Source organism: Paralichthys olivaceus, chromosome 13 (assembly GCF_024713975.1).
Source record: "Paralichthys olivaceus isolate ysfri-2021 chromosome 13, ASM2471397v2, whole genome shotgun sequence".
Lineage (NCBI taxonomy): Eukaryota > Metazoa > Chordata > Actinopteri > Pleuronectiformes > Paralichthyidae > Paralichthys > Paralichthys olivaceus.
The window spans coordinates 17878980-17892369 of record NC_091105.1 but is presented as its reverse complement, the minus strand read 5'-3'; the positions used below and the strand labels follow the sequence as shown (position 1 = coordinate 17892369).

The 13390-nt window shown below is 42.5% G+C and overlaps 1 protein-coding gene across 1 annotated transcript in view; it reads right to left on the bottom strand.

The window, feature by feature from the left end:
- Nucleotides 1-198: 198 nt before the first annotated feature.
- snrka (SNF related kinase a) overlaps nucleotides 199-13390 on the bottom strand; it is a 37759-nt gene continuing 24567 nt past the window's right edge. Inside the window, exons 4-8 of the mRNA XM_020091389.2 lie at nucleotides 7535-7747; nucleotides 5131-5265; nucleotides 4429-4627; nucleotides 4163-4266; nucleotides 199-4030 (exon numbers count right to left, since the gene is read on the bottom strand). Of these exons, the coding sequence (XP_019946948.2) occupies nucleotides 2854-4030; nucleotides 4163-4266; nucleotides 4429-4627; nucleotides 5131-5265; nucleotides 7535-7747 (1828 nt within the window). The 3' untranslated portion in view covers nucleotides 199-2853. The remainder of the gene's footprint in view (nucleotides 4031-4162; nucleotides 4267-4428; nucleotides 4628-5130; nucleotides 5266-7534; nucleotides 7748-13390) is intronic.

Here is a 13390-nt window from a genome sequence, read left to right as displayed (position 1 = left end):
ATTGGAATTTGGTGTCAAAAGTCACCGTGCCTCTTGAATGTAATATTTTAGGAACAACTCAAGAGAAATCTTTTATATTTGGCCCACATGTTCACTTGAACTTACAAATGAACTGATCACTTAAAAGGTCCCTTCTTAGAAGGTCATTCTCAGCCAGCTGGATTCAAACCTAAGAGGAAAGAGCCAGACCAACACATGTATGAGACAGTACTCCACATTTTTATTTTTGGATATTACCATAGCTATATGTAACATCTGACAAGTGACAACAGGTCAACTACAGAATAATACACTGAATATTCCTGTCAGTTCCAACTCAGACGTTTTTTTCTTCTTCTGCTTTTTGGTCCAGAAACATTCCTGTGACTGACTCTGTCTGTTCTCAGTGTCACTGAATGTCAAACATTGAAACACATGCACGTCATTCACCTGGATACAGCTGAGTAAGACGACAGTCAGAGACCCGACAGTATGAATAGAATCATGGTTTTTCTCACACGGCTTTATTTTTAGCTGAGACACCCATACAGTAGTACTAATTATCATAAGGCTAGATGACTGTACAGCTATGCACCAAAAGGCTCACTCTGCTGTTCTAGATAAAGAGAAAGAGCACCATATTTACAACTCTATGTACATTTGGTTTTCAAAAACAAAGGAAAAAAAGAGAAAAACAAATACTTAAAACCTTTTAAAACGTCCTTTTTCCTTTTCAGTCCAATGTGGCCGTTGTAAGGCTGCACATGTCTGGAATAAAATAAAAAGAAACTAAAGAAAATGTTTCTGTACAGATAGCTGCAACACACAGTTTAGCTTATTGCCAATGCCCTTAAAGAATCTCCCCGTTTCCCCGTTCTTTCATTTGTTCATGTCTTGGTCAGCTCCTGTAAAGCTGCGAGTCATGAGCTTCTTCTGCTGCTGATTTACTTCTCACAAGCTCCTGTCAACATCTAAAATCAGCAGATCACTCAAAAAAAAATAAAAAATACAGAGTACACGTTTCAAAAATAAACTTTACTGTATCTACATACTCAACACACTAGTCAAGACACTGCGTCCACATGTGAGCTCTGAGAGACATGTGAGTGCAGCTGGGACTAGAAGATGCCAGCGTACATGAAATCAAATCAAACTAATACAGAGTCAGACACGACAAATAGTCTGTATCAGCAACTACAGCAACACAACGTCCTGAATAAAAAAATAATACCTCATATTAAATATACGGACAGCAGTAACATCACCAAACGTGGTGAACGTGAGCCTTGTTGCTACGGTCTCAACACCTGTCGTCTCTGCTGCCACAGAGGAGTGCACACACTTTTAAAAACCACCAGTTCAACGGCTGAACTGTTTCCTCGATTCAGACACCGTCCAAATTTAAAGGGTTGTGACCAACACTTTGTTGGAGGTAAAGTGAATGAATGGAGCTAAAATAATCAAGAGTAAAATATACATTTAAAAAAAATAAAAAAACATAAAACAGATTGTCTGAGTGCAATGTGGAGTCCAGTCTGGGGTCAGAGGTCACTCACATTCAAACCTTCCCTCTTCCCTTCATCGCTCAGAGAAATCTAAAGCTGCTGGCAAACACTTGGAGAGCAAAGGTGGAGGAAGGAGGGGAGTGTGTTGATGATCACTCTCACTGAGCACTGCGACACCTACTGCTGACTACAGCACATTAGAGACTCTATCAGGAGGGAAGAAAACTGCACAAGAGACAGCAGTCGTAACAAGAAGAGAAGTCGAGATTTTTTTTAAAGAATGACAAACATGACTCTGAAAGAAAAAGCTAAACTAATTTAAAAGTGTTGTCATTAGAATAGTGAGTCAGTTTTACAAATTTTTCTCAGGATATTTCAAGGAAATAGTTACAATTTCTAGATTGCTTCTATCAAAGATACAATGTTTTAAGTGTTTTATTGAAATATGCAACAAACCATATGTTAATGTGCAGAGATGCTGTTACTGAGCAGCCTGGCAGCAGTATCAATACGTATAATAATATTATATATAATAATAACCAATCAGGGGAGGTCATAGTCAGGGGTGGGACCTCGCAGGTGTCAATCAATATGTGAACACAGCTCTAGTGGACTACCTGTCTCACATGAGGCTGCAGCGTTACAGCTGAGTGACAGGAGTGGATTCAATCTGGGAATAAGTCTTTACTCTTAAATATATTTTCTCCATGTCAAAGATTATCTCAAAATAGCAAAACTTTTTTCAAAATATTGATGATTTTATTTTACAATATGACTTAATCTTGATATAATACAAATATTTTCTTACATTATGACTTTATTCTGATATAGATCAGACTTTTCCTGCAAAATACTTTTGTTATATTAGATTTTAGGGGATCACACTACAACTTAATTCTACTTTGGAACTATTTTTTTTTATTTGGTTTAATAGAGAACTTTAGCCAATGCCCCCCAACTCACAAATCTAGACTGTCAAATCTACCCTCCCAATTTCAGAATCTTCTAAAAACAGCATATTGTTATAAAGAATTAAAAGAATATTAGTGCCACGAGTCTGAAGAGCAGCTGGAGACATAAAACAAAGATAAAATGAAAACACATTGATAAAAGTTAAAAGCAACATGAAACTCAGACACAACATGAAACGGATCAAAGTGACGGAGGAGAGGTGGAGCGGTGCAGAGCTCAGAGACAACAGCAGAAGGCAGGCGATGTGAGGTCAGCTATCTGCTACAGCTAAACACAAGACAGCACGGTTAGAATGTGGAGCAGTTACTGATCTGAAGAAAAGGGAGGAGGTCAGAAAGAGGAGGGGCTGAGCGACATGTCACACAGGAGGGAGAAGGTCAGTGCTGAGCTCCGAGCCTCAGATGACCTGGCAGCAGCTGGCTGGAGCTGAGGTACAGAGCAGACCGTCCCTGGAGCCTCCGCCGCGCTGGATGTTCACAGAGATGGTCTTCTCGCACAGAGGTAGTTGAAGCACGCCGTTTTTCAAAGCATTCAGATTGCTGTGAGCGTTCCTATCAGTGGGCCTCGCCTGCGGGCTGGCGGAGTGGTGCGGCGCTGATTTGCGGTGGTGGTGCTGGGCGGAGTGGGAGCGAGGCAGGACGGCGGTGGTGGGCAGAGTGATAGTGTCCAGGCTCCCGGTCGAGCCGATGCACATCCTCCAGGCTGATTTCTCCTGGATTTTCACACTCCCCCCTGAGAGACTGCAGGGGTCTATGATTAACTTCCCACCGCCTCCCCCACCTCGACCCCCCCGGCCTCCACGGTGGTGCTGCAGCTGCGAGCTGAGGCACAGACTCATCAGCTTCAGGCTCTCCACCAGCTCTGCGCTGCGGCTCGCTGTGCGGGCGGAGCGGGACAGAGAGCTCAGGGAGGGGTTAGTAGTGCTACTGTTATTACAACAACTGGAGGGGCTGTCTTGTCCTTTATTACTCCCTCCTCCTCCCCCATTCCCTCCTCCCCCACCGCCATCTCCCCCACCTCCGTTCCCACCCCCTCCAGGAGGACTCCCCCTGTCCGGCCCAGAGGTGCCCCCTCCCTCTCCAGGAGGCTTCCCTTGCCCTGAGCTGCTTCCTCCCCCATTTCCCCCCGAGCTGCCAGGCGGCCCCTCACTGCTGTCCCTTCTGTTCCAGCCGTAACTGAAGCCAGAGTCTTTATCCAGACGTCTTCGGTGGCTCTCTGAGTCGTCGTCGCTCGTCTCCGAGCTAGAACAGGACGACCCCCTCCCCTGGCTTTTACGTCGCTGGTACCGCTTCTGCGTGGAACCCGGGGACGAGGAGGAGTTGGCCCCTGAGCTCAGGCTGGTGGCGTTCCCTGCCATGTTCATCTTGAGGCGGCTGAGTTTAGGCGGCAGACCCTCGTCCATGTCGAAGTCGTCGTCGGACTCCCCTTCCTCCTCAAAGATCTGGTTGAGTACCGGGGCACTCTTCCTGGAGGTGAGGCGGTTGGTGACGGAGGGGGGCTTACGGCGCAGGATCACCTGGGTCGGGAGGGGAGACGGGTCGCGCTCTTCCTCCTCCTCCTCATCCTCTTCCACCCTGAATAAATCAGACATTTCTTTTTTATGTAGCAAAATATAATCACAATGTCCATAAAGAATTAATCAAGAATTAATAATTTGATCATGAACTAAAAATGCTTCTTCACACGTTTAAATAAAGTGATCAGACCTGAAGAGGCATGTTCTCTGCTTGGCTGCTGCTGAGGTGGAGGCACTGGGGGCCCTGATGGTCCCAGAGCCAAGAGAGGGGCCCGAGGCGGCAGCACAAGCTCCCTGAAGAGAGATGTCGTAAAGAACAGCCAGAAACATTAAAACTGGTTACAAGAAGCTGCTAAGTGTGAGAACACCTGGCAGCAGAAACAGCTGTAACCATACAGATGTTCGTGAAACATATATTTTCCCTGCTGGAGTCTAGTGCGATGAAGATGTCTGTACCTGTGCCGACAGTCCTGGTGAGTCCGTCACCGTCTCCTCTCGTCGGCCCAGATCCAACAAACCTTTGGTGCGATGTCCGTTGAGCAGGTTCTCCGCGCTGCGAGCAGGAGACTGAGGGCCTCCAGCATGGGAGATGGAGGACGCTGCCAAGCTGTCCTCAATGTCCTGGTGCATGTCTACTCTGGTGGGCCAGGACTGCCTGCACATTCAGGCAAGACAAACTCTCAGTTTCAATTTTCATCAATTTTTGGATTAGAATTGTAAATCATCTCAAACTCTTTACTGTATTTGTTATAAAACGTCTACTGCTTTAAACACAAGATTTGTATGTATCAGTTTGGGAGGAGGTACAGAATTTGTTATTCAGCAGCACAAGGGAGAGATAGGTGAGAATCTCAGGTGCAAAAGTTGAATATGGTTATACTTGAACTGTTGGAGGTAATGTTATCCTGTGTGTTTGTGCCACAACTGAAACCCAGCAGCTGACAGATTTTACAAAGTGTCAGCTCATGGAAGCAGAGTCATTAGTTATGGTTATGTCACCATATGTGCGTTATATTCCTGACTGTGCAGTGTAATCAAAGCTTTGTATGAACTGTGTGTATGATCACTGATATAACAGTGAATGCAAAGTCCACGGTAATGACTATCAGCTCAGAATTATGCATTCTGATGTTGATCCGACTTGAGTATTGCATTTACCTGAAGTGAGCCTTGATGTTGCTGGGGCTGGATGAGCGAGTCTGGACCTCCTTCTCCTGCTTCTCCCTAAGAATCCTCTCTGCTAGCAGGTAGTACGTGGCTGTGATGTGGTTGTATTTGTTGGTCTCCAGGGCTCTGAAACAATCACATTGCAAACATGTACAAATGTAGAGCACATTATACAAAAACAAGACTATCTGTGGTTTCTGATGCCAGTAGGTGGATGTCACAATAATTCAGATTTATGTTATTTTGTCTATCAAAACAATCTAAAAATACACCTATTGGAATTTCATACAGACTGGGGCGATGTCTGTACACTTGTGCTTGGATGATCTTCATGTTATAATACCAGGTACGGATAGGGCCAAAGTACAAGAGCCTGAATCATTTTTATGGCAGACGTTAATGCCGTTAGTGTATCATGTTTAATGAGGTGATTAACTTATACAGTGAATGAGAACTGAGAAAATGCCAATACATGATTTAGGTCATATCAAATGGAATCTGATATTTTCAAATCAGATTTTGGCCACTTTCATATGTGGTTCTTTATCAGATACAGACCAGTAACCCTAACCCTCACATATGTGGCCTCAGGCTCCATGTTTATTACCGACTTCTTCTCCGTGTTTACTTCCGCACAGCTTGCTGTATGTGACGCCTTGTTCTTCACATCAGGGCCGTGACCAGTTCACATCTGAGTCTGATACCAGCCACATTTTAAAAGATAATGTGCACAGCTACAATAAAAATGGGATCTTGATACAAATCTGAATAAGCACAAAGGCCACAGCTGTCACTGCAAGTATAATGAGGTACAATACACCAATGTATCACTTGGGCTGTGGTTTCTACTGCATGTGTGTGTTTCTCTCATTAAACCACAGGTAGCTCTGTAGTGGACATAAAAGTGAACTGCGACATGAACGAGTGTGAACTTGAACTCATGACTCTGAAATCAACAAATGTTCTCTCTTTGATTCTTCTGATGTTCTCCCATGCAGCTCTCTTTCTCAGCATGTAGAAGCACAACAGGCTTATCTAATAGCTGCAGGGGGAGTAAGTCAAAGTAACGAACTGAAAATGCTGCGAGCGTGCTGCAGGCGTTCTGCTGGTGTTGTCCTGTGTTACAGGGCTCCTCAAACATAACATAAGTGAAAACAGTTGACAGTTTTGAGTCTAGTTTTCACTGATTAATTTGTATGGGCGGTACTTACAGCTGAATTACAAGATAATCCATGGATTTGTTTTGATACTTTTCTTCATTCTTTTTACGACATATTTGTGTTGAATAGCAACGCTAATCGCTGTTAAAAGACTTTTTTTTAATAAATACAGAAATGAAAGGAATGAACATTAAGTGTTCCTCAAAAGGTTTCCTCAACAGTTTCAAGGTACCTCTGCATTGTTTTTAAAAGTACTGGAACTATCACATATTGGCATTTTAGGATGTTTACATCTAAACAACAATTGTGGATCTAAACAACAATTGTGTACTAGATGACTGTGCGATTATGTAATTTGGCAAATTATATCAACCGTCTCCATCCTAGGGCTCTAATGAGGCCATTTTTGTGGTCGTGGTTTGTTTCTTCACAGTCAGATCATTTTTGAAAATAGATTGCCAATTGAGGTTGTGTATTAAAAGGGATCATAAATTCTATATATACACATTTTGGTCATGCCAGCAAAATTATTCCTCAAGGTTGTATGACTCATATGACCATATCATTTTTTAACTATACCAGTACCTATGGGAAAAAAAACTGCAGTTCACAGCAACCACCTTGTGTTGAAAAACTATCTAGCAGCAATTGGAGACTTCCTCAAATATAAATAAATAAATCTACAAAGTGATGTTTAATAAGCTGGAAATAGTATATACTGCTGCAAAATTTGGGGAAGGATTGACTGTGTCAAAAACTGGATATCGCCCAGCCCCAGTCAGGTTTGCAGAGTCAGGTTAAAGTGTCGCCAACTTAATTCTCATACTGGCTCAGGCTCCATAGATGACGCTTACTTTTAATCCACAGTTGGCAGTAATGACACGGACGAGGGTAAAGCTAGCGTATCTCTTTTCCACTGACCCAACACCACAGTGGGTGGCTCTGAGACACACTAAAAGATTTCCCAAAGGTATGTTGAACATTGAAAGATTCAGCTTAAAAGCCTAACACACGAAACATGAAGCACAGCCCTCTCATCTTGTTTGTTCCTAGTGAAAGTAGTTTGCAGGTCTTTTGGCCGTGCATATGAACACTTCAGGAGAAGCAGATAACATCAGTGGTATGTTAGCAATGTCACCAACCAACAGATGCTTTTGTGATTTGTTTGGCACAGGTGAGTAAACATATCCAATTTCACTGCTTAGTGAGAGGAAGAGAGGCCTGTAGCAACTTACTCGACTATGGCTTCTCGATCAGCGATGTCTCCCAGCACCATGCGCTGGATGATGCTGTTGTGTTCCTCCTCAGACAGGTTCTTGTGGGAGACCAGAGGAGTGTTGTATTTGGTCGCTGGCGATGGGTCAACCCCCTGCAGCCAGGTGTGGGTCTCAATTTCATCCAGGGATGCTCGTCCCTTGGGGTCCCTCTGAAGCATACGGTCTATAAGACTGGAGCCATGAGGAGGAGAGAGGGACAGAAGGGAGGAACAGTGAGAAAGAGAGGGAGCACATATTTTAACTGACCCATATTTTAAAGTCACAGAAATACTGGTTGTAGCTGGATTAACTGATCCTCGAGCATTTGTCCTGCTTTCAAATGTAAGTGAGCCCAATCCAGATGTTGCATTCAAAGTGAGGACAGAATAGAACACACAGGTGCTGCTGGGTGTTGAAGGCAACCTCTGCATGCTGGTAAAGTGCTGGTTCACTGCTCCCTAGAGGCTAAAGATCTTCACATGCTCCACCTCCTGCTCCTTCAGCCTCAGCTAAGAGACCAATCAGGACCATAACCATCAGATCTGATTTGTTTTGCTTTGAAACAAGTACAGTATATATAGATTATTTATTTTTGGATTGTTAATTTACCACTTGCAGTTCTGGAAAGTTTGATTTTACCTCTGAAGGATTCAGACCACAAGCTCTGTCCCTGCTGCTGGTAGAACACATGCACAAAGAGGATTAATCAGCCAGTTCAAAACCACAAGAACTTCAATAAATTATATATTTCTGTGGGGGCAATTTGGATTTCATATATTTTATTATGCTCTCAATTGTAAAATTACAAGACGCTCTGGAATTTATCACCTTTCCTTCTCTTTTCTTAAGTCGTCATCTAGTGAGACTTAAGCAGGAAACCTTTTTGGAATTTGTGCAATTAGCTTTTGCCATGCAGAAGGGAGAGAATACAAAGTGTCTTTGCCTACAGAGAACTCACTTCCATAACACTTTCCTCCCTTTCAGATTTCTCCATGTGGGTTGAAGAGTGCCTAACTAAAGTTTCAAAATATCTCACTAGTTTCTGCAAGTTATATAACCCTTCTCCACAAACAGGGGAGGTTATGGTAAGTCTAGCATCAGATGATATTTAATGACAGAACATCTAAGTGCACTCCTCTTCACCTGTGACAAAGTACATCATCCATCTTAGTAAATCTTCCCACTTGAACTGTAGAGTGAAAAGCGATTTGCATAAAGGCTTTTTAACTGTGCCCTGAGTTTAACTTGAGCCGTTTTCAGACACGACCTCTGGTAAAATCCAAAGAATTGGCTCAGGAGTTTATCTACAGTTTGCCATTCACACATGCACAACACAGCAGGAGGTTCTTTGCACAGAACCATTTACAACAGCAACAAATCCTCCCCATTATTCAGGCCAGAGGTGGAGCAGCCGGGTGCAGCAGACAAAGGCAGGAAGTGACGTATTAACTCACGTTATTTTCTTTACAACAAAGACACTGGTTTCAGCTCTTATCATCACAAACTGTCTCGACATTTTTGTCTGTCTTCTACGTGTATGATGCAGTTTGTATTCTTTTCATGTCGCTTGTTAGAAGTGTTCTCGGGGATCTCCTGCTGTGTTCACACATCACATTCGCCTGAATTTCTACAGATATGAATACTAGGAGGTTCGGTGTATGAAGTCAGCAGAAACTGCAGAGCCTCTCACTCGGACATTTATGTTCACACAGAATACGGAGAACATACAGAGTTCAGTGCATGTCTCAAAGCAGCTTTGGTGTAGCCAATGATTCAGATAACTGGTGATCCAGCGCAGGTCAGGTGGTAGCTAAAATTCCATACAAATGACACTGTTAAAAGCTGACATTACAGTTTAATAGGATTGGGAGGAATATGGAATCTTGAGAGTATACTAAAACTAAAACAGGGGAAAAACCTGTAATCTGTACAATAAAAAAATATGAGGATAATAGACTGACAAAAAAAACCCATTGACGATGCAACTACAAAACTATGGGAACAATAGTAATAATTGGAATTTGGCCTGTTAATGCTTTGTTCAATAGGTGCAGTTTCCATTAAACCCTGTTCAGTGAGTGCTGTTTCCAGTGAGGCAAATGATCCACAACCCTGCAGGCTGACTTGGACCACACAGAGTAGTGCGAGTAAAATGTGAATGGGTTATGGAACAAATAAAAAAGCTAGCAGAGCATCTTTACTTGAGGCATGGAGCTTATTATGAAATCATCCTGCACACAGAGACCCACCCACATATTCACACATAGAGACAAAAGCCGAGAAAACTCTGCAACCATCATCTAATTTTGGCTCCACTGAATTAAATCGTTCCAACTCTATCAAATCCCCATGTATTTGTATTTGTGGTAAAGTGTGACCAGACTGTGGGATGGAGGCTACAGGCGAACAGATCGGGCAGAGCACTGCTCCGCTATCTGTCAGTCACACTGGGGATTAGTGAGAGCCAGCTAGGCTCCCTGAGGATGACAACCAGCAGCAGGAGCAGCAGGAGCAACAGGAGCAGCAGGAGCAGCAGGAGGAGGCCTGCACACTGACACCAAACACTATAGTTGGTTCAATAACTAATTACATTTAAAAAAAAATATTATTCTATGACGTTTAACTTAATGTTTATTAAAAAAAAGTGTAATGTTCAGGACATTACTTGAGAGAAATACTTTCAGCTCGATCATTTTTAAATAAAAATGAACAAAAATGGATGTGGGATAGTATTGCTTTAAATTTATACTGATGAATTGATAGTTCATTTCCTACCCTGTATTCTTCAACAAGACTTTATCAATGACAGTATTTGGACAGGAGGAGAAGAGGAGAGCTTGTGCCCACTGCGTTGCAATGAATCTAGGAAGCTGAATTCAGGAAGATGCTCTTAAAGTTAAAACATTTCTTACTCTGTCGACCGTCTGGTTTTATATTTCTGTGTAGGACCAGGGCGGAGCCTATCTATACTTTTGTTGGTGTGTCACTGTTGTTCTGCAGATACACTGCCAAAACGCAAGTTGGGCGAGGGGTGTCAACACCACTGAGTGTGTACATCAAAGAGTTGACTCACACTAATCATGATGGAGTTGGAGCTTCTATATGTTTAACGACAGCCACTTTTATTGAAATGACAAAGTCACTGATGGAGTCATCAGAGGAGATTGTAGGACAGAGGGAGGGTGAGTTTCATCTGCTTGTCCATCCATTTCCATATGTGGAAGAGACTTGTTACCAAGTGGAACAATCACAGTTGTTGTTGTTTGTGTCAGTGTAACATGCAGCAACATTTCCTGAGGGGGGTGCATGTCAGGCTACAATGTAAGTTATGATGCAGGGTTTAGATTAGGCTATGTGGCTGTGGTGTACCTACAGCACTAATTCAATGCATTGTACTGTGTGTATCTTATCAAAGAAGCCAACTGTTGCTGTGGCAGCATCTTTGCACGTGGTGGAGTGTTAACACTGCTCACAGGGATTACCTTCACTGCAGGTAAGAAATATGTCGTCCAAATGACAAGATTTGGAAATGAATGGGAGTTTATGGCATAGAGCGATCAATCAAACCATGATAAGCCCAGAACCTCTGTTAGTAGGTTCTGTAGGATTGCAGAGATTTACATCATTAAATCCACAGATTGAAACCTCCAACTGTTGAGAACATTTTAATAGCAGCCTGTCCAAACAACTGGTTCCACCTCCCCTGCACCTTAGCTAACAGTGAGACTATGACAGTAGGTGCTCACTTAACTGCAGCCTGAATCTGAAGACCTGATAACAGAGTGCAGTTCATGCCGTAGATGTGAAAAGTAAAGTGATCATGTCTGTTGTTATGTTCTCATGTGGCTGTGCAGTTGTATTCGGTAATAATATAATAAATAAGTCATAAATGTGAAATGACTGCAGAGCAAAATGTGTGTGAATTATTACATCCAGTGTTTAGTAATTTATATTTCTCCTCTAAAGGGCAATGAATAATGAGCATGTCTGTAAACTGCAAAACACACTCATTACACACCGAGCATAACGCCAGTCTAATGACCACTCAAAGCACTTCACACTATGAGTCACATTTACATTCATACAGTTCTTCTATATCACACATCCCATTCACACACTGTTAGCGCTGACGTTCAGAGTTCTGCCCACAGACACTTCTGGACCGGAGGAGCCGAGATCAAATCACAGAACTACTGATTAGTGGACGGCCCGCTCTACCTCCTGTTCAAACACAAATTCTGGGATGTACAACGTGTGAGCTCCATGACGACAGTCTGTGGGTTTTCACAGACAACAATAGGCACTTGTGTTTTGTTTTTTTTCCGTATTAACATTCCGACACTGACAGTCCCGGACCTAATAGAAGTACACTTGGACAATTTGCAAATGTAAGCTGCTTTCAGGTTGAACTCAGGAGGATCTCCAGACTTTCTCCGGAGGGGCTGTATGTGAGAACACAAACACTGACAGAAATATTTCATTCAAAAAACTGGTTCCATTACAGAGAAGATACCAACAAAGATGTCAAGAGAGCTTTTTGTGAGAAGAGGGGACGCCAGTGTTGATGTGCCGGAAACAGAAACGTGATCTCTGCAGCAGAATTTATACTGTGCTGCCTCTGCCTGCTGACCCACCCCTCACAGCTATAACAACACACTGAATCTTACAAGCAACAGATAGTCAACCAGTGATGCAGAGCAGGCAAAACACATGCCCTCTTGAACTCCTGTTATGTGTGTGGTATTCTAAACAAAGCTTGCCTTCCCTACAAATGGATGTCATGTCTTATTCCTCTCTTTCCCTTAGGACCTAAACAAAGAGAGAGTGCATAAGACACAGTCACACAAGGCTGTCTGCTCTGATTTTCTTCCTCTCCAGGTTACACACACTCACACTGATGGATTATAGTACAGAAGAGAATTAGGGTCAGCCACGAGATAATAAATTGAGAGGAAAAATAGTTTTCCTTTTTTCATTTGTAGAATAAAGTGGAAATGTTGAGAATAAAGCCACACTAAAATAGAGGAAGAATATTTTTTTTTTTGCATTTCAAGAATTAAGTTATAATGTCAAGCAACTGACAGCAATGTAAGCCACTGCTGCTTTTCCCTTTTCCAAGATTTTCCTTCGGAACAGACAGTTTGCTGGACAATCTCATCAAAGACCTAATTCTGATCACCACACTGTGTTAGTCAGCGACAAAGAATTTCCTTTTTTCTAAATGTTCGATTTCACAAATGCATCTACACGAAGCATTTTGAAGGGGCAGCCCTGTGTGTTAGGAAAGCAGTGTTATATTCTGAATATAATCAACTTTAGATTTGGCATTTCAGGTTTATTCTCCCATTTTAACATAACTGTTTTATCTAAAATGCAAACTGGCAAAAAAAACCAAAAACATTTCTCTTCAGTAATGTAATAGTAATAGCTATGGGTTGCACCCATTTTCAAGGAATGACATTATACAGTCATTCAAAAATATCCTCGTCAGTTACAACTTGAAGATGTATTCACATCCTTTACCAGAATGGTGCAACCCAAATAATAGCTAATCCACACATTCTCAGAGGAGGGTGTGTGTCCTCATGTGTGAGCTGGAGAATGTGTTTGTATGTGAAAGGGATACATTTGCATCATGTGGATATTGTCAATCATCACATTTAAACAATGGAGAATGGTAATGGACTGATTAAATTCCGTTCTGATGCATCTTAATGTGAGTGATTTGTGTGTGCACACAGTCCATGTGGTTTGTACAGTAATGACAGGAGACAAAGGAACTCAGTGTTCCGATTAGTTACGAATGGCTCAACATCACAGTCCTGATGATCACTA